Source organism: Platichthys flesus, chromosome 22 (genome assembly GCF_949316205.1).
Source record: "Platichthys flesus chromosome 22, fPlaFle2.1, whole genome shotgun sequence".
Classification (NCBI taxonomy): Eukaryota; Metazoa; Chordata; class Actinopteri; order Pleuronectiformes; family Pleuronectidae; genus Platichthys; species Platichthys flesus.
The window spans coordinates 1,299,649-1,320,400 of NC_084966.1; the positions used below are offsets into that span (position 1 = coordinate 1,299,649).

At 48.9% G+C, this 20,752-nt stretch overlaps 2 protein-coding genes across 5 annotated transcripts in view; both read left to right on the plus strand.

Annotated features, from left to right (window-relative positions):
* The window catches only part of LOC133933750 (microtubule-associated protein 2-like), a 38,718-nt gene extending 25,320 nt beyond the window's left edge, over window positions 1-13,398 (plus strand). Inside the window, exons 4-17 of one of the 4 annotated variants that reach the window (XM_062380958.1) lie at window positions 438-608; window positions 1,186-1,260; window positions 3,316-5,709; window positions 5,823-6,032; window positions 6,122-6,259; window positions 6,744-6,799; window positions 7,435-7,549; window positions 7,682-7,732; window positions 8,263-8,570; window positions 10,465-10,557; window positions 10,925-11,017; window positions 11,121-11,202; window positions 11,590-11,702; window positions 11,798-13,398. In XM_062380958.1, coding sequence (XP_062236942.1) covers window positions 470-608; window positions 1,186-1,260; window positions 3,316-5,709; window positions 5,823-6,032; window positions 6,122-6,259; window positions 6,744-6,799; window positions 7,435-7,549; window positions 7,682-7,732; window positions 8,263-8,570; window positions 10,465-10,557; window positions 10,925-11,017; window positions 11,121-11,202; window positions 11,590-11,702; window positions 11,798-12,007 — 4,077 coding nt within the window. In that variant the 5' untranslated portion in view covers window positions 438-469 and the 3' untranslated portion in view covers window positions 12,008-13,398. The remainder of the gene's footprint in view (window positions 1-437; window positions 609-1,185; window positions 1,261-3,315; window positions 5,710-5,822; window positions 6,033-6,121; window positions 6,260-6,743; window positions 6,800-7,434; window positions 7,550-7,681; window positions 7,733-8,262; window positions 8,571-10,464; window positions 10,558-10,924; window positions 11,018-11,120; window positions 11,203-11,589; window positions 11,703-11,797) is intronic. The other 3 variants (XM_062380957.1, XM_062380961.1, XM_062380959.1) reach the window with 3 other exon arrangements.
* Window positions 13,399-15,354: 1,956 nt separating this feature from the next.
* LOC133933348 (protein unc-80 homolog) overlaps window positions 15,355-20,752 on the plus strand; it is a 29,841-nt gene continuing 24,443 nt past the window's right edge. The window contains exons 1-7 of the mRNA XM_062380386.1: window positions 15,355-15,633; window positions 15,953-16,001; window positions 16,351-16,507; window positions 17,084-17,424; window positions 17,749-17,872; window positions 17,977-18,041; window positions 18,306-18,448. Coding sequence (XP_062236370.1) covers window positions 15,542-15,633; window positions 15,953-16,001; window positions 16,351-16,507; window positions 17,084-17,424; window positions 17,749-17,872; window positions 17,977-18,041; window positions 18,306-18,448 — 971 coding nt within the window. The 5' untranslated portion in view covers window positions 15,355-15,541. The remainder of the gene's footprint in view (window positions 15,634-15,952; window positions 16,002-16,350; window positions 16,508-17,083; window positions 17,425-17,748; window positions 17,873-17,976; window positions 18,042-18,305; window positions 18,449-20,752) is intronic.

Sequence of the window (20,752 nt, forward strand, 5' to 3'; positions counted from 1 at the left end):
CCTTTTCCACCCATCATTTTTATAAGCTGCGTGTTGTCGTGCTTTTTATTTCATTCTGGGACGATGATTTGCTTTTTTGTTGATATTTAAAAAATAAATCAAGCGTGTGTGTGTCTGTGTGTGTGTGTGTTTGAATCTGACACCATGTCGACTGAAATCAAACACATGATGCTTCTTTTGAAGTCGTGTGAAATGTAGAATGGTTGAATTCCGAGCGAGGGATGCAGATCAGTTGTCTCTCAGCTTCCTGTCTCAGCACGTGGACGCTGAGACAAAGACAAAGCCGGTGGAGCAGCAGCAGCGTGGCTCCTTACCTCCCCCTAGTGTCTGCTCTGCCACATCGTATAGAGCCGCTTCAGAGGAATCCCCTCTTTTTTGTTTTGCTCATCCTCATCCCTGATCTTTCTCTTGTCTCTGTCTCTGTCTCTGTCTCCCAGCAGGTGACCCGTCCCCTCCCCGGCGTCCAGGCATGGCAGACGGTCGGCAGCCAGACGAGCACTGGGCCTCCAACGGCCAAGAGAACGGCGAGAACGGCTACTCCGCCTACGGCTCCGGCTACAAGGAGAACGGATTCCACGGCGGGGCGGCTGCACATCCTGGAACGACAGGTACAGATGTGGGGTGTTTGCTCATGTGCATGAGTCACTGGAGACATTGATTGGACGGCACTGCACAGGCCGCACGCTGCCAGATGGCTGCGAGCCGGGGAAAGTGATTGGTTTGTGCCGTGCCAGAGAAAAACGATCAATCCCTCCAACACGTTCATATGTGATTGAACAATCTGCTGCAGCTCTGGAAAAGGCTGGAGATTCCATCACTCTTTGCTTTGGCGTAGAAAGAAAGAGAGGAGGACAAGCTAAAGGAGAAAGAAAGCTTCTTATCCAGGGGCTAACTTTGCATGTTTTGTGGGGTTTTATTTTGAATCTGAATATTGAGCAGCTCTAGTGAAAATATGTGATGTTTTTAAGGTAAGTTGTTGTTTTATAATCTGTTTATGAATCTGCTCTGGAGAAACAAGCAGACTAGTCACTAATCAAACCCCAGAGGATCCTGGGATCTCCGCTCTGCATCAGACACGCCACCAGCGTTATTAGCTGGTTGTTAGTTTTTCATTTCCTTCCTTCCATCCACGTCTTGTCCTCCCTGTGTGTCTCTCTCTCTCTCTCTGTCTCTCTCCCTTCGCAGTGGATGACTCAGCCAATTTGCCTCCCTCCCCTCCCCCCTCTCCATCCGCTGAGCAGATCGGGCCCGTGGCACAAGGTACACACACGGAAACCCACACCAGACCCTCCAGCATGAGAGTGTGAATGGTGGAAATGGTCAAACGTGTGCATCTGGAGAATTTGGGGTCTCGAGACGAGGCAGCACTCTTCCTCCTCCTCCTCCTTTCTTCTTCTCCTCCTTTGATTTTTAGTTTCAGGGCTCTCTGCCGCTCTGCATGTCCACTGATCACCTTAAAGACGTCTGCAGCCTGTCCCCTCTCTGTCCTGTCCACTCAGACACTGTCCAATCCGACTCTAAAGATAAAACTAACACACTAACATCCTCTCTCGCTTCACGTGACCTGCCACCGGAGCCCCTCACCTCATCTCCCCCCCCCCCCTCTCAGCATCTCCTCCCTTCTGCTTTGACTCACTTTGTCTTTCCAGTTTGTGATTCACACATCAGCTTTCAGCTCTCGGAAAACAACAAGTGTTTTCTGATCGTTTCCTCTGTGCATGTGGCATGCAATCAACCAGATGTAGAAGTAGATTAAGTAGAGTTCACACCTCCGCCAAGGCCCAAACCAGGTTTTAATTAAGTAGGTCTAGATTTCTATGTTGATCTCTTAAATATCTAAAATACTTCTGATAGTCAGTAGATTTTGTGTCATCCTGCAGACAAACAAACAGACAGAACCTTGGTGGAGGCTTCACTGCATGATTTATGGTTTATTAAACACAACACACATAAAATATCCACAGGGACTTTTCCCTCATACTTTAAATACTCTAAATACATGTGATGATGTAGCTGTGTTTCAATATGTACAAATCAATAAGAGTCTGTAGGTTGTGTTGATTGCATCCTGTACATCTCCATCAGAGCTGAAAGTGACAAACCATGTGACCCCAGTTTTGTCGTCCTCCATGTCTCATCCATGTGTCTCCCTCCTTTCCTGCTGTAAGAAGATAAAGTAGAGAAGGAGGTGGAGGAGGAGCAGGAGGATCAGGAGGAGGAGCAGGAGGAGCAGGAGGCTCCCGACAGGCCCCAGGAGGAGGTGTCATATGAGCAGCCAGGAGACTCGCTCTTAGAGCAGACAGATTATTTAGCAGAGCCCCAGGCTTTGGGTTGCCAGCAGACACCTGAGGTCCTCAATGGAGGAGCTCATCCAGGTGAACGCAGCTCGTCTCCAAAAGGTGTGTGTGTGTGTCTGTGTGTTTGTGTGGTTCAACCGCGTGAATGTGCGACTGTTCACTTCCTTCTTTGCATGATCCTCTCGTGCTCTGTTTATCGGGCACGGAGACTTTTCCTCTCTCGGTTTCCAAAGTGTGATGCGACTCCGGCTTTGCCACCGAACCTTCCTCCGGCTTCTTTGCTCTTCAGCCTTTTGCAAAGTGACACAACACCACACTTTGATTTTTGTGCTTTCCCCATACCATTCGCTTTCCATCGGAGCGACATTAGAAGACCTGATCAACCATGTTGCGGTTGATCACCTCTCTGCCCTCTTGTATTGCCAGCTACATTGCAAATGCCAATCTCACTGTGTGAACAGTCCAGCATCGTAGATTTGAGTGTATTTTTGTATTGTTCTGTGGATCCTGCTGGAATATTGTGTTTCTGAGAACGCCCACCTGTTCGGGTGCTTCACGAATCAGAGTCGATTCTACGGCTGTTGTGTATCCGTCACTTTGAGTTTCGATGTTGTTTTCATTCCATCCCAAGGATAAACCTGTTTTCCTATTGTTCCTAAGATCACTTATAATCCATATCTGTAAATGAATTCACTATAAATTCACTTCACAAAACTGTGAAAACTAAAAGTATATATTCCCTGGGTATTACAATAGGAATTCAATATGTTTCTGGACATTTATTTCTCGTCATGTGACGTCATGCAACTCATCCCTTCATTCCAGTTCTGCACGCTGTCGTAGGTGCTGTACTTCCCCCCCCCGCGCTGTGTGTTCTGCCTGATGGAGAGCTTCTGTATCTGTGTGCAGACGGCCTCCGCTTCTCTGTATTGGCTTGTTGTGGATGCTGCTCGCGAAAGCTTTTAGGTAGCGTGACTCCAAGACGGAGAAAGTTGTACAGTGTCCTTCGAACTCGCAGCCCGGCCGGAAGAAGAATGTCTCAGTACGGAGTCGGGTGAGTCTGTGGTGAAAGAAGACGAGCAGCAAGTGCCCTCGCTGCTCGGGAAGCAGGTGGTTGTTGAGGAAGCGAATCCTGAAGGGGAAGAAGTCGCCTCGAGTGAAGCTCCTCCTCCTCCTCCGTCTGTGAAAGATGAAGAAGCTTCCTCTATGGAGGAGGCAAGAAAAGACGAAGAGGGTGAAGTAGAAGAGTCAGAAGAGGTGAAAGAGTCAGAAGAGGTGAAAGAGTCAGAAGAGGTGAAAGAGTCAGAAGAGGTGAAAGAGTCGGAAGAGGTGAAAGAGTCAGAAGAGGTGAAAGAGTCAGAAGAGGTGAAAGAGTCAGAAGAGGTGAAAGAGTCAGAAGAGGTGAAAGAGTCAGAAGAGTCGGCACCAAGCAAAGAGAAACCGACAGCTGAGTCCATAGATACAGAACAAGATGGAGGTAGTGACATTAGAATGCAGGAGACACCAGTGACTGAGATTGAAAACGTCAAATCAAGTCCAGAACCTGGTGCAGAGTCCGAGAGCACATCTGGGATGTTGGTAGAACAGAAACCAGGAGCTGCGACTTACTTTGAGACGTCCTCAAAAATCCCTGGAGACAATTCAGCCCAACCTCAGAGCTACTACGAGCTCAGCACAGTGGCAGAGACGGAGTCAAGAGAACCTGAAGATGTTGTTCTGAAGCAAGAGGACGAAGAGGAGGAGACAGTGAAGACGTCCAGCTGTGAAGTGTCGTTAGAGCAGAGAAGCCTCTCGTTGAACATCACTGTCAGATCCTCGGAGAAGGAGTCCAGCTCCTTCTCAGAGAGTTTGTGTCCAATCAGTGGAGGTTTTGACGAAACCGACGTTCACCCTTCAACGCCTCCCGTGGAGAGCCATGACCCCAAGCTTCCTCCAGCGGTGTCCATCACTGAAACATCTACTGACGCACAGGAGGAGGCTCCTGCTGAAGAAACGCCTCCAAGTCCTGATGAGGAAATGTCCAGTTTCTGCCTCTCTGAGATGTTGGACCTGGCGGGAGCGCTGCCTCAGCTGTCGGGGGGGAGGAGGGAGGTCGACCACATGAGGAGAAAGTCGGTGCCAACCAATGTGTCGTCCCTCGTGGGTAGCTCTCTGGCCCGGCTCGCTTTGGGAGATACCATCTCGAGGAGGGAAAACCAGCTGGAGGAACTGGGCTACTGTGTTTTCAACGAGTACTCGGGGCCGATGCCTTCTCCGGCAGATGTTCCCAGTCCTGGACACTCTCCGCACCAGTGCTTCCAGACTGTGGAGAGCGAGGTCGAGGAAGAACTCAGTGGTTACAAGGGGATCCAGCAACCAGACAAGAAGGATTCACCAGTGATGACGTCCAAGATGATGGAAAGAGCCGTGACGAGTGGAGGGAAACCCGATCGCCTGAGAATCCCAATGACCGGGTCCAAAGACAGGCTGAATGAGTTCCGTTTGGAGAGCGGCCTGACTGGCGACCTCAAGATCCAAGCCATCCCTGAGGTGGACGTGGAGAAAGACCCGTCCAGAGAGGCTTCCCCCATCCCCCCGGACAGTTCCTTCACCTTCTGTCCTGTGGACCCTTTGAGCAGAGTTCCAAAGAGTCCCACCGGCCCCAAATCTCCAGAGGACGCACTTTCAGAAAGCCAAGAAGCTAAAGACGAAGCTGGGGAGGATGTCAAAGCAGAGGACGAGTTAGAATCTGAGAGCAGAGATGAGAAAAAGCCAGAGTTGGACAAAGACACAATGCCACCCGAGCAGAAAGAATCAGAACAAGGTAAAGAAGCAAACAGATCTTCAGTCTTCTCTCCATCTTCAGAAGATAAGAAGATTCAAGAAGTCACAGAAACACAAGAGATCCCAAAAGCCCAAATCCACTCACAAATAGCCACCTCCATCATCGTCATACCTCAAGCACAAGCAGAGGAGGAGGATGAAGACGATATAGAGATGGCTGAGGAGCCTCAGGAGATGATGGAGGAAGCAGAGGAGCCTGTTACTCCGAAGACGCGTGAGGATGAAGACAGAAAGAAAGAGGAGAAGACGGGAGGCGACCAGGTGGAGGATGAAGAGCCAAAGTCAGGAGGAGAAGAACGGAGTTGTGGTGCGACCCACTCGTCCCCGTGCTCCGACCACGATGGAGGCAGAGACAACGGGACGGGGGAGGAAGAAGTAGAAGAAACAAGCCGAGAAGAAGGGAGGAAACAGGAAGAGGAGGAAGAGAAGAGGATGGATGAAGAGGAGGAAGAGAAGAGGATGGATGAAGAGGAGGAGAAAGATGTAGAGATTGGTCAGGAGGTTCAGGAGACGAGTCAGGGGGAGAACGATGAGACCACACTGGACGTCTCCATCCTGGACACAGACAGTGGCTGGATGGACTCACAAGGTACTGGGGCTTGTACATTAATAGTTATAACTTGTGAAAACATGTTTTAAAAGTGAATTAAAGTTCATTTCTAGCATCAGGAAGCTTGTTGTTCTGATCCCTCTCCACTGCAGATGAGGACAAAAGTATTATGACTGAGCAAATCGAGGCCCTTCCTCTCACCCAGAGTTCCACCGGCTCGCCCGCGGTGGCGGTGGCGGTGGTGGACAGACCTGCTAAACGGGCCCCTGGCAGAGGAAGGGGCCCCGCTGGCACCGCAGAGAGCAAAGTGTCCCGCAAACTGCCCGGCCACCATCCCAGAGAGGAGACGAAGAAGAAAAAAGGTTTTGATCTTGTGTTGGAGAACGAGTGTTGTCTGATTCGGTCTGTGTTTCCTGTCGGTGTAATCCTCTCTCTCCCTTTTCTCTGCCAGTAGGCATGAGGAGGGCTGAGCAGAATAAGCTGTCAGTCCTCCAAACTCGCTCTCCATCTCGAAAGAGCGCAGGCAGAGCGGCGGCCAGACACCCGCGGCCCGCTCTGCTGCACGGCCCTGCTAGACGCAAGGCCTCAGGTGAACACGGGGAGAGAGAGAGTGAAAGCAAACTGTGTTTTCAAGGTGCTGCACTCATCATTAGGAGCTGAGAACAATCAGAAGTGCCCCCCCCCCCCCCCCCCTCGCTTGGTGGCTGTTGAGTGGTGCAGGTGCAATGTAGCTGGCAAACATCCCGTGCTCCAGACTCATCTTCAGCACTCTGTTTTCTCTCCATCCTCACCTTTTGGTTTCACGGTCTCATCTGGTGCTTCTCCAGCTGTTTGGCTTCGTGTCATCTTCTGGACTCGCTTCTCACTGTTCTGTGTTTGCTGGACGTGGTTTCAGAGTTTGTGTGAAAGGGAGGATTGTGTGTGTGTGTTGTTGTTACACATCGCAGCTAAGTCCCTCTGCTTATTTCACACAGTCGTGTCCATTCAGGGAGGGTAATGCACATGGATGTACAAGCAATGTCTCCACCTGCTGGTACACGCTGGTTATTACATCGGGGCTGTTTTCTTTGCAGGCATGGAGAGCCACCAGCCCCTCAGTGTGGCCCACCAGTCCAGGGAGAGGACCACTGTGAGTGCACACACACACACAAACACACAATCTGCATCACATGAACCGGTTCCCTGCACGACAAACCTTTGTTACCTTCCTCACTTTCTTTTCTGCACGTTTGCTTTTGTGTCCTCTTTTTATTTCTCTGTCCATCTTGTCTTCGCATGCTCGCTGCTTTTTCCTCATCTCTACCAAACAGAGGAGATCTGTGAGTAAAGAAAATCATCATTTCATTCACATTCTGAACAAGATGCTGTGTCATGTTTGTCTCCATCAAACCATGACTCATCTCATCTCACTCCTTTGTTTCTCCATCGGTCATCTCTTCCTCTGTCCTGCACGTTCCCCCCCACCTCTCGCCACGCCTTCCGTCCAGAGCCCCACGCGGGCCGTTCTCTTAAAGATGGCAGCGCAGCGCCGGGGGTTCGATAACCATCCCCCCCGGCCCGGCTCTGCCTGTAGCCTTAAGCGGAGCCCCCTGGTGGAGGCGGAGCTCAGTGCCTTCCGCCCCTCCTCTGCATGCTCCCGCCCCTCCCCTCAGCCCCACAAATGGGACGGGAAGGTAAAGTGGAAGGAGCCCAGGGGCTGATGGGTAATGCACGCTGCAGGTGATGATGATGATGATGACTCTTCGCTCTTTGTGTTGGTACCAGGAGAGAGCGTACCGCAGCCCGGAGAAGAGGTCATCCCTCCCCCGGCCGGCCAAGTCCCTGACACGCCACATCCCGGCTGCGGAGCAGGACGACAGCACCCCCTGCAGGCCAACCAGTAAGAACGCATTCCACATGTTTTCCTCCTTTATTCACGTTATTGAGTCTCGCTGTCGTTTTGTTTGATCACGTTCTAACTCCCACACACCCTGCTCCTCTCTGACCTCCCCCGCCCCCGTCTTCTTCAAAGCGATCCGGTCCAGAGGGGACAGCAGGTCTCGAAGGGCCCCTGGTATGGCAGGTAGACCACCATGTAGACCAGTTAGACCCTCATCAGCAACACACCACATCCAGTTCTGCTCTTGTGAACGATTCATTCATCTTCGTCGCACGTTAATAGTAATTTCTCAAACACAGTGAAATCACCTTCATCGTCCAATCAGAGAGAAGCTTGTTCAGTATTTTGTTAAACCAGCAGTGTCCTTATCACAGTGAGCCGGTGGGGTCCATAGCAGCAGGTTCCTGCTTCCTGTTTGTCCTCAGGACTGAGATCCCATTGGTCCTGGCTGCACTGGTATCAAGGCAACCAGCCCACAGTTTGTTTTCAGGCTGCTCGTCAAACACTCTTGTTTGAACTGGGATGTTTGATTTGTGGAAGCTGCAGATTTGGCGCCGGCGAGGCGGCGTCCTTGTCCTCACCAGCGTTCACTCACACACACACACACACACACCTTTCAGACCATCACTGATCTTTCTTCTTCTTCTTCCATATTCCAGGAAAGACTTCTTCTTCTTCTCCCTCTAATCCCACCTCTCCCCACTCTCCTCCAGGCACAGACTCACGTTCTCGGTCAGTCCGTAGCGGCGCCTCCACCCCCGGCTCCACCGCCGTCACGCCCGGCACACCCCCTAGCTACGCCTGCCGCACCCCGGGGTCCCGCACCCCCGGCAGCCACACCCCCAAGTCCTTCAGCATCCTCCAGGAGAAGAAGGTGGCGGTGATCCGGACTCCGCCCAAGTCGCCGTCCACCGCCCATCGGCAGCTGAAGGTTCTCAACCAGCCGCTGCCCGACCTGTCGAATGTCAAGTCTAAGATCGGCTCCACCTCCAACCTCAAACATCAGCCCAAGGGCGGACAGGTAACGGGACCGAGGTTCGGAATCCAAACAGAACTTAAAAGCAGCAACAAGTCAACGTCTAACAGAGAGAAATCGAAGAAATTTAGGTTTATTCACACAGAAAGACGAATTTAGATAAATATTCATCATATTTTATGATAAGCAGTTACCTAATTGTACCACAGGGGGGCGCAAATGCTCAAGTTATATTTTAAACCTCAGATAAATATATTTAATTTGTGTGTACAAGCCTAACAACATTTATATATTTAATACTATTATTTATTCTATAAACTGTAGTTTATTCACCTTACATCCAGCTCAGGGATGTAACTGAGAAAGTAGTAATAGATAAATATGGTACAAACCTTACCCATATTGAATAAATGGATAAATAAGGTGCAAACAGACTTACTGCCCATGTTTTTGACTTTTATTTTTTATTTTTCATGACTCTCGTCAGAATTTGTGAACGTGTGTACGAGCTTCTTTTTCTTTCTTTCCTTCCTTTTCTCTCTCTGAGTGTTTTAAGCACATCTCCTCCATCCTCACTACCTTTGAACCTGCCGCCTGCTTCCTCTCCACTGTCCTCTGTCCCCTCCATCTTCCCCCCCAGTCTGTCCCTCTCCTCTTTACCTGTCCCTCCTCTCATTCTCCTGAAAGAAGCCTCAGCTGCACCACAAACCTCTCGTGTTGTTTCCTCCTCTCGAAATATTCTCCTAAGAATAACCAGGAGCACCTCTGAGGAGCAGGCGACCTGCAGATCACTCGCCCTGGGGAGCTGCTGGCGGCAGATTCTCCCTCCGGCTCAGACTATTAATAATTTCGGGTGGAATTACTTATTGAAAAGTTGTGTCACGGACACAGGATAAGAATTTACTGCCTCGTTTTTTGGTTTTAAACAAAGCTGGTGCTCAGCAGGTCCATAAAAACTCTTAATTTGAATTTCCAGTGCATCTCCACTTAAATTGTCCTTTTCCTTAATATCATCATGTACCCTCACTTATAATAACACTGATGAATACGCTGTCAATCCCAGGAGCAGGTAAAAGGTCTCACCCCCTCTCGTCTCCGAGCTGTAACAGACGTGTGGTCGTTCATTCTTCTGTCTCATAACCGCGGCGCCGCTCAGTCTTTGTGTTGCTGCAGCGTCTCAGAGGTCGAGACTTTTCATTAACTCCTGTGAAACACAACGAGGAGGCGATTCATCGTCGCTCTGGCAGCTGCTCTCTGAGGGAGACATGTGACAGAGAGGGGGGGGAGACATGTTTAATGATGCTCGAGTCAGAGAAGCAGCACAGCAGGTTTTATTTAACTTACATGTAAAGAATCAGGGAGATGAGGTTTTAGTTTTATAAAATAGAAATATAAATATGCTTTAATGACAACTGTCAAATCAGTTAATCACATGATTGTTAATTATTGTAATTGGGTTCAGCTCTGGGACTTTGTCATTGGTCGACCTTGCAGCTGCAGATGGGGCAAAATGGCAGGAGGTGTGTGTGTGTGTGTGCGTGTGTGTGTGTGTGTGTCTTTGTGTGTATTTAAGGTTTAAAGAGCTGTCAGGAGAATCCAGGTCATGTCACTCGTGTGTTTCCCCCTGAACACATTTCTCTTTTCTGTTTGTTCATTTCTGATCCGTAAACAATTGATTAGCTTTGATTCTTTATTCTTTGTTGTAGCAGGAGGCAGAAATACTTCAAATACTCAATTTATGAGCATCAGCGAGTTTAAATATGTTAGATTTATCTGTATAGGTAGTATTTTTGTTTGTTTGTTTACTCTATCACCTTGTTCTCAGAGTAAATTCAATGTAAACACATGTTTACAGTAAATGAAAACACTGATCACACTTGACTCCATCAAACAAGGCACATATAGGTGTTTCTTTTGTTTTCACTGGATTTTGTTTTAGGTTCACATTTCAAGCGAGAAGCTGGACTTCAGTCGTGTTCAGTCAAAGTGCGGCTCCAGGGATAATCTGAAGCACACGCCCAAAGGAGGCAATGTATGTACGCTCTTCTCTTTTCTTCCTCTGTTCTCTCCTCCTCTTCCTCTTCCTCCTTTCAGCTGCTGCAGCGCTCGCTCATGCTACTTTTATATGTTCATCTATCGAGCCGTCTGCTTGTCTGGGCCAAGCTCAGAACATCCATGTTTCTTCTTTGTCCACTTCTGCTTCAGAGCGAAATAACGACTCTATTATAAGATGAAAACATAACTGTGTTTATCTAAACTCAGCGATGAGCCGCTCTGGTTTCCTGTCGTGTAGATCAGCTGATCAGTCTTGAGCAGGACAGAGGGAGGAGATGATGATCCCTCAGTGTCGCCTGTCTTCAGGTTTACTAGATAACAACAAGTCCCCCTCTCATTCAAAGGTCATGATTCCAAGTGTGAAACTGGACTTTAGCCACGTTCAGTCTAAATGTGGCTCCCTGGCAAAGATCCAGCACACGGCCGGAGGAGGAAACGTGAGTCACATCTTCCATCTTACTATTTAAACTTGTACATTCGGTTGTGGACGTGCGTGTGAACTGTTCCTTCATCATGTTTCACTTGATATTCACTCCACAGGTCCAGATCCAGACCAAGAAGCACGACATGAGCCACGTCACCGCCAAATGTGGCTCAATGTCCAACATCCGCCACAGGCCAGGTACCAGACAGAGCTGCTGGAGCATCACATGCACGGACTCTGTGTTTCACTGATTCTCACACACATTGACGAGGAATTTAAAAAAGAACATTGGGCCTCGTGCAAGAACAGACTTATTCTTAAATGATGCATACAAGGAGTTAAGCTGAACTAGTACTTGTTTAGAATTTTCGAATGTCTAATCTAAAATGTGATTTTAAATGCATTGACTATATAAGATTTAAACCAGCCACACAGGTGACTGTATGTGAGGACGTCTGCAGGACCAACCTGTTGTCCAGCCCAGTTTGCTCATGAGGTTCTCTGCCCTGAGCGTTGCTCTCAGGAGAAGCTGCAGGCGAGTGATGTCCCTTTGATGCTTCTCCCTTCTCCCTGTCCTGCCCCCAGGGGGCGGTAACGTGCGCATCGACAGTGTGAAGCTGGACTTCAAGGATAAGGCCCAGTCCAAGGTCCGCTCGCTGGACAACACCACCCACACTCCTGGAGGGGGCAACATTATGGTAAACAGAAGCACGCACACACACACGTGTAGCTTCCAGAATCAGAGACACAACCCTGAGCTTAACTCTGGTTCCTTCTTCTCCCCACGCCACAGATCGAGAGCCACAAGCTGACCTTCAGGGAAACGGCCAAAGCCCGAGTGGACCACGGCGCCGAGATCGTGGTCACCCACACCCCCGGCGTGGAGACGGGAGGCACGTCCCCTCGCATGTCCTCCGCCGGCAGCATCAACCTGCTGGAGTCGCCACAGCTCTGCACGCTGGCCCAGGACGTCACCGCCGCCCTCGCCAAGCAGGGCTTATGAGCCGGTTGCCCCCCCCCCCCCCCGCTTCGGATACCCACAGAAAAGAAGAAAAAAAAGAGAATCCACAGCATCTCTCCCATCATTCAGTGTTTTCCCAGCATCCCTCACTGCGGCCCCCCCACCCACACACACGACCCCACAGGCTGTTCCACCCTTCCACACATTCCAGTGGGATTTTAAAACTGAATTCATCTTTACTTCTCCTTCATTTCACTCAGAGACGGACTCTTCTCTTTAGTTTCAGGTCGAATGCGTCGGTTCGACTGGACGCGTGAGTCGGAGAGAAGAGTCGAAGGTTTTTACGATTGTACAGCGGTTATTTTTTAGCTTGAAAAGCATCACCACATACCACTTCCATCATAACGTCCAATCAGAATTTATACGGTACCGAATGCAAGATAGAGCAACTAGAAGCTAGACGTGAGTCTTAAAGAAACACGTGTGCGTGAGACGTAGCTAACAGAAACAGGGCGTGTCCGCGGACGCGTGAACAGAAGGGTTGAGGAGCATGTCTGCAAAAAATGTGACATTTTAAGTCAAACGACATGAAGTTTGTTTTGGGTTTGTCGGGTGGATTTTGATGCTATGATTTCCTGATATGTGCTGAATCGTTGTTCTGTTTTCTTTTTATATATATATATATACATATCTATAAATGTGAGTGTAGTGGAAGTTGTCCCTGGTTTTGTATGTTCCCTGTGGCTGCTCGGGCTTGTTAGCACCTCAGCGTGGATAACCTCTGCAGTTCTGTGAGTCCAGTGCTAAACGATTAGCTTTCCCATAGACCCTCTCTTGTTTCTCTCCTCTCAAAACCAGTAGGCTGCTCTGTTTTATTGGTTTTTACGTTTGCTTTCGTGGTTTCACCGGGCGAAACAACAACAACGCTGTTATGCTGGCATGGCGAATTAATTCAACTTTTAAAAAATGACATCTATTTGGAGACATTTTAAACTTTTCAGTGTCTTTACTTCAACTGCTCCTGTGACTTTTCTCCTTTGGCAGAAATGGGCTTGTGTGTTTGTGAATGAATAAAAAACAGAAAGAGAAAGAAGCTTTATATGAAAACACTCGTTTGGACGGAGCAGCTTCTCGGCCCGTTAGTGCGACTGAACCGGAAACGACTTCAAGAGAACTCAGTAAAACATAAGAGTGAACACAGGAACACACTCTCTGCTCTCCGTTGTGAAGCCCCTCTGCCCCAGTTTCCTACCCCCCCTGCTCCAGTGTTCTTCTGTGCTTCCCCTCCTCTTGCCCCGTGCTCCCCAGCGCCCCCTACTGCCTGTGTAAAGTGTATTTAAAAGACCATGTAGATGTGTGCACACTTTCTGATGTTCTGATGACAAACGCTCCTGCAGGATGACGGCAACACAAATAAAGAAAATAAAAAGTGACTCGCTCTGGTTCTTCTTTTGTGTAGATAAAAATACTGTGATGGATTTATTGTGGTTCAGAGCAGAGAGGTGTTGGTTTATTCCAGATCCAGTGCTTTTTAATATTAATATTATTCATAAATAAACATGCAACAGCATAATGTGTTGGTCATATTAAGCTTGAACACTCGACGTGCACTTTAGAGTGTTTGTCTGGTTGCATGTTCTATAAATACATATAAATAAATGTATGTATGTTTAATACATAAAGATCCTGATAAGAATTTCCAATTGAAATGTATTATAGAATTTATTATTATTATCAATTGTTATTATTACTGTAATAATTATGTAAATACAAAACCTTCCATATTGTTCCATTAGAACATTAAAACATTAGAATATAAGAACATTAGAACATAAACACCACCTGTTGAACTCACTGTATTCCTGCTGCTGTCCAGATGTTTCCTGGTTTCCGGTTGTCACGCGCTATTTGTCCCAAACGTCCCACTTGTCTCTGGACGGTGAGTTGTCCACAGTTGGGTTTTCATCACTGACATGTCTGTAAGTCGTCTGTTCTGATCTACGAGCTAGCAGCTAGCAGCTAGCCCACACCGCTGTCGCATCAGTGACGTAAACAAACAAAGTCCAGGTGTGCGGGTCCGGCTGTGGCGCCGGCCTTCACAATAAAACATTTTTTTTCCAGTTGCTTATTTTACTTTTCATCACAGATATCAATATTAAAAAACAATAACAACCACATATTTGTGTTCTCACCCGCCAAACCGTGGGTACCGACCCGGTGCAGTCTAGTACATTAGCTTAGCAGGCTAATAGCTAAACGTTTTGATTGGGCGCCCTCTAGTGGTGAAGGTGCAGCCCACAGGTAAGACGTCTCCAGGCGAACCTCTCGTGTTGTGTGTCTTCTCTCGGCCTCCGTAGAAACACGGCGGCTGTCAACAACAATCTAACATGGCGGACTTTGGAAAAGAAGCAGCGTCTTCTCCCGATTTTGATTAAAAAAGGATAATTTTACGTTTTTTTAAACCTTGTGACTCTTAATTTCTGTTGTTTTTATCCCAATGTGGACGTGTGTGTTATTTTGAGGTTGATTTTTCTGCAGATATCCCACAAACTGGAGCTTTGAGGTATAAACACAAGAGTTTAGCTTGTTTGTATGTTTTCAAATAATAAAATAATGTTGAATTAACGAGTTATATTTTCATTATAAAGCTCCCTTATCTTGTAGTTTCTGTGTAATATGTTACGTTATGTCTCCACATGTAACTACAGTGATGTTATTACACATGGAGCTCCGTGAGTCATGCTATTATGTGTTTTTAATACCTGACACATGTTTGAGTCTAAAAAATGAAGATATAATCCTATAATTCATTTTTAACTAAGCCCAAAATATATGACGTTAAAGATACTAAACACTTAAATCCCATTTTTAATTGCAGTATTCATGTACAAGTACTGACACTTAGCATTTTCTGCACCCTCCAGGGTACATATACACATTTTCAATACACTACATTAATTTGTTGCAGTTAATTTGCATTTAAAGATAAAAGCATATGATTGTTGATGATGATGCAATACTGTTTATATAGATACATTGTTAAGGTGGGCTTTAATTCATACATTTTGCTGTAATCACTATTTTATTTCCACTTAACGGCAATATTTAAAGCAGGATCTTGTATTTAACAGTGGTTATTTAGTATCATAGTGTATTTTAAATCTCTCTGTGACGTGACTGAAATACCTGTTGATATTTAAAGGTGTGTATCGCTCGTGTAACAGCAGCATCCCTCTGTGCGTTCAAAGCGGTGTGTGTGTTGGAAACATCTGGCGCAGCTGCACACTGCGTCTTTAAGCTCCGCCGGATAAATGAGCGGAGCTGATCAGCTGTCAGAGTCCGGGGAGGGAGGCGCTGGAACCAGAATCAGAGCAGCCCCCCATCCTCCTCTCCTCCTCCTCCTCTCCTCCCTCCCTGCCTCCCTGCACCTCCTCCTCCGCCGCCGCCGACCGACCGACACTTGCAGCCATTTTACGTAGCCGGAACCCGGTCATGTCGTGAGGGGAGAGTCGCTGGTCACCTGCGCACAGGCAGCAGCAGCCGCCCGGTGGTCGCGCTCAGGCGGCTCCGGCCAAGATGGTGAAGAGGAAGAGCGTGGATGAGAACGAGCCGGAGTGCGGGAAGGGGATACCGTTCCCCATCCAGACCTTCCTGTGGAGGCAGACCAGGTTAGTGCGTGATAACAGGTGTTTGCCCTTCGCTCAGAACCGGGATCCTGTGAATCCGGGAGCTGACACGGTGTCCAAATTGCGTGTAGTGGCTCATTAGGATTCGAACCGCTGTTCCACTGACTGCGCTGATGTTTTAAATGGAGGGGGGGGGGGGGGGGGTCGGTGATAACTGTGCACGGATGCAGATTGCATGATGTCACACCTGTAAATCACATTTGCATGGAGAGTGGGCTTGTGGAGGAGCTGCAGGGAAATGACACGATTGAAAACGTCATGTGAGGATGTTTCCTTCTGTTTTGTGTGTTTTATGTTTCAGTGCCTTTCTGCGTCCGAAGTTGGGGAAGCAGTATGAAGCGTCCTGTGTGGTAAGTCATCTCATAAAGCCGTTTGTGTGCTGATGGGGAATAATCGCTCCTCTCCCAGTAATCCCTCTTCACCTTAATGCACCTGCAGATAAAGTGGGTTCTTGATTTTGCATTTAGCAAATGAGTTCCCCCACCCCCCCATCACTTCCTCCTATTACCCAGGAGCTGGACCTGTGGAGACTCATATCCATAATGACACTTTTCCAGATCCCTGTGGGTCTAAACAGAGCTGCCAGTGTCGCTCCCACAGGCGTCTCCCCGCTGGAGGCCATGTGGGACATTTAGATAGAAAACGGCTCCATTTCCTGCCTGATGTCTCTTTTCTTCTCCTCCCTGGCTGCCTCCCCAGTCCTTTGAGCGGGTGCTGGTGGAGAACAAGCTCCACGGGCTGTCGCCGGCCCTGTCAGAGGCCATTCAGAGCATCTCCCGCTGGGAGCTGGTCCAGGCGGCGCTGCCTCATGTCCTCCACTGCACCTCCATCCTGCTGTCGAACAGGAACAAGCTGGGTGAGGACACACAGGACACACGTTACCCCGGCTGTAGGCATCGACTTGACAGCCTCATCCAGGTTATCCTCATCCAACAAAGCACAAAACCGATGTTCTTTGAGTCACGGCACAGACACACAACAGCTCGACCTTCCAAGTCACCACAGGACGACATGTGTCTCTTTAAATTAGATTGTTTCTCTGGATCCTGTCAGAGTCTAAATTTCTTTGGGAATATATACAAACACTGACTGTCTGTAAACAGATATATGTCAATTTGACATTAGCACTGATGATAGAAAATGTTTCGTGCTGTGGTATTGAGTATTTATATAATTATTTAATTCTATAATTAATTAAATCTTCGCATTTAAGAAGCTGGAAGTAGATATTCAGCGTGTTGGTTTATGTTTTGTCGATAACCTTTAGAGAAGCCTTAGAGAATTGATCCTTTAACAGAAGTGAAGAATCAGGCTCTAGGTGTCATGTACCTCCAGGAACATGCACAGAACACCAGATCTTCATCATGCTGCTCTTTCATCACCTCACTTAGCAGCACTGAAACATTAAGCCTCGACCTCTGACCTCTCACAGGCCACCAGGACAAGCTGGGTGTGGCTGAGACCAAGCTGCTCCACACGCTGCACTGGATGCTGCTGGAGGCGGCGCAGGAGTGCAACCACGAGCCGAGCCTGGGCCACAGCTGGTCCGGGGGAAGCAGCAGCAGCGCCTTCCTCCAGCCGGTGGGGAACCAGGGCTCGTCGCCCGGGGCCCCCGGCTCCTGCTCCGGCTCTGCCCTGGGGGGGTCCGGGCCCCAGCACAGCGGCTCCCTGCTGGAGGAGGATGAGCACACCCGTAACAAGCTGTTCCACAAGAGCATGGCCACCGTGGAGCTGTTCGTGTTCCTGTTCGCTCCTCTCATCCATCGGATAAAGGTCTGGTGTTTCTCAGGGACATTTGCTGTAGCAGCTTTATTTAAAAACATATTAATATCTCCACTGGCGTTTAATCGAGAGGCTCATATCGAGCCGCTCTACACACACTCAGGGTCGCCCTTCTGCTATTGATCTGTGTACAAACAGATACAGGAGTCATGTTGCAGTTCTCTGGGGATTCCCATCGGAACAATGTTTGACAACATGATGACGTTAACATTTCAAATCACCTGTTTTGGTTATAAAATCAGAGCTCCACTGGGAGATGATTGAAGAAAAGGCTTCTTCTAGAAATGAGATTATGAATATGTGACTTCTTTACAGGAGTCGGACCTGACCTTCCGATTGGCCAGTGGCCTGGTCATCTGGCAGCCGATGTGGGAGCACCGCCAGCCGGACATCTCTGCCTTTACAGCGCTCATCAAACCTGTGAGAAACATCGTGACAGGTGAAGAAAACAAGGAAACCTTCCCTCTAAGTCCTCTACATCCCTTTTAGGAGTCAATCCATCTTTATTTGCTCACAATGAAGACGTGTAATCTGTTTCCCCAGCTAAGAGGAACTCCCCAGTCAACAACCAGTGCAGTCCCTGTGGATCTGGAAACCCTGGTCCCATGGTGAGCTCTGATCCGTGTCAGATTTGGCTTCTTGTGTTGATTGAATGTGTTCAGATGAGAGGCCGCGGCGTCCTCCCCTCCCCCTACAGCGCTCCCTCCGGGTGCCGACTGTTCATTTTCATTAGCACCGGTCGACCGGGAGCATTAGTGTGGTTAGCCGGGGTCGTGACACCAGCCACAGAGTCTTTAACAATCAGGGGAGCGTCTCTCCTCTTGTCTATCTGCTGGTTATCCTCAGTATCTGTCCATCTCTCCTAACCACAGGGCTTCCAGGTGGTTTGTGAAACCGCCCAATCAGATTCCTCCTCCCCCTCGGCCGGGGAGCAGAGCTGTCGTCCTGGTAACTCGGTGGAGAAAGGTGGCCCTTCCCAGCAACCCCCGCCGGTCAAAGGCCCTTCCAAGAAAAAGTGAGCACTGTTATTGAATTAACCCTCCAGAGGAAGAGGTGTGTGTGTGTTGTTGTGTTACGTGGACGGGTCATGGAGGTTGTGTTGGTGTCATAATGCAGCACGGCTCCACCAGAAACATCAACCTGGAAAAGACACCTTTCATCCAAGTTTGTCTTTATGTAAAAATACATTTTAGTAGCAACAATGAAATAGAAAAATCTCATAATACAATATTTTTGATTTAGTACACATTTTCATATATAAGGAAATTTGATCTATTTAAACTCAAGTATAAATACATAAATCATTAGCTTCATATGATCTATACTGTTTTCATAAAGGAGTGATTTCCACTGTGGAATCCAGCGGTGAGTTGAAACCAGTGATTTACCAGTGAGCCGCTCTGACACAGGCCTGGTGACATCATCTAGTTGATGGTGAACATTTAGCCCCGTGGCAGCGTCTGCCAAACGCACCGTGGGCTCCTCTCGCTGGTGAGCGGCTCGGTGAACGTGAGCAGCTCCCCCCCCCCCGTGTGATGTGCTGCTCTAAGCTGCTCTGTCTCCTCAAGTCAAACCCGACACGTCCACACAGCCTCATCTTGCTTCAGCATCAACACACCCGTCTGACATTTGCCGGCAGAAGCAGGGTAATTATGCTGAAGTAATGTGCTACATGTCTGATGCTGGCACTGGCCCTGGTCTGGCATGACACGGCCTGGCTTGATTTTCACTCTGCCCACGGCAAAGTCTGGCATCGCTCGGCACCGAGACTCAACCTGTGTTTGCTTTGGCACGAATGAGGCAGGTTTGACCAGCGGGGTTGGCAGCTAATGACACCTGACTCATTTTATTACAGGAGTTTCACTAAATCATAGAAGGACTATAGAACACAGACCTCCTCCACTTGAATTCAATCAAGCTGCACCAAATCACACCAAATTCACCACCATGAATATGTTACCAGAAAAAGACTAAACCTGCTCTGCCGAGAAGAAGCCCCACAGTAACCCCTCATTACATTTGCATTCACCACAGCCTACATGTGCGTTCACTGACTTTAAGATCATAACACCGGGTCTGTCACCGTGTGTGTGTGTGTGTGTGTGTGTGTGTTGTTCATCCGACAAACAACCAAGTCACGTCCGACTCGTCTCACAATCAAGCGGTAAGTGACTGCTGATCAAAATAAGCCTGCCCCCCCCCCTCCCCCTACACTGGTGATAATATCCTCACACACTCGAACATCAGAGGGTTTGTGGAGAAGTCACATGCTAATGCAGGAAGGAGGAGAATTATCTCCATTGTTTCGCTGCACACACACACACACACACACACACACACACACACACACAACCAAGACAGATTAATAGCGTTCTTCTTGTGTCGCTCGTGGGGTTGTTAAGCTGTTGTGTGCACAACGCTGCATCGAAGGAGAGAGCAGGGGAGAGAGAGAGAGAGAGATAGATAGATGTGGGTTTCATATCTGCAGGAAAGGAGACATTTGACAGTTAAGGGGGATTTGTGTTTGTGTCCACTCCTCACTCTGGTGGACACGCCCCTCTGCGCCGCACCGCCCCGGTGTTTCCACCATCAGCTGCGGTGGTTCATGCAGCTCACTCGTCCCGCGGCGCCGCATCGCTCGCCACTCGCCCTGCTGATGCTGAGGCAGTTTCCATGGCAACGGCCAACCGGCTGGCTGCTCCCGCATGGAGCCGGTGCCTCTCGGGGGGGGGGGGGGGGGGGGGGCCTGGGTGGCTGTCGTCACTCGGTCTCCCTGGCAACCTGACACAACAGCAGTAGGCTGTGGGTGTGTGTGTCCAGTGTGTGTGTGTGTGTGTGTGTGTGTGTGTGTTTTACAGGCTAGACAGTGAAACATGATACAGCCTCCGCTCTCAGAGTGATTCATCGACCACCTCTTCCTGCTCCATTTATCACAACGTCCTGATTAAATGCTTCTCCTCCATCTCTCCCTCGCGCCTCCTCTCGTGGTGTCAGTTTGTTCCTCCTCCTCTTCCTCCTCCTCCTCCTCCTCCTCCTCAGCGAGCGGAGGTCCTTACGTTCTGCCGCTCTCCCAAACGCTGACCTTCATTCCAGCTTATTTATAGTGGCCTCACGTAGGCTGAGGCTGCCGCTCTGCCTGCTGCTCCACCGATGATGCTGCAGGGCGGCTGTGCCCTTGTTTACATCCTCCTTCTCTGTGATGCATTATTAATGAGGCCGTGTGGCAGGAGTGGTTGATGGGCTCATAAAACAGGGAAGGCGATGATACGGTGTAATTGGTGTTTGTAGTACGACGTGTGACGGTGTTGTAAAGACTCCG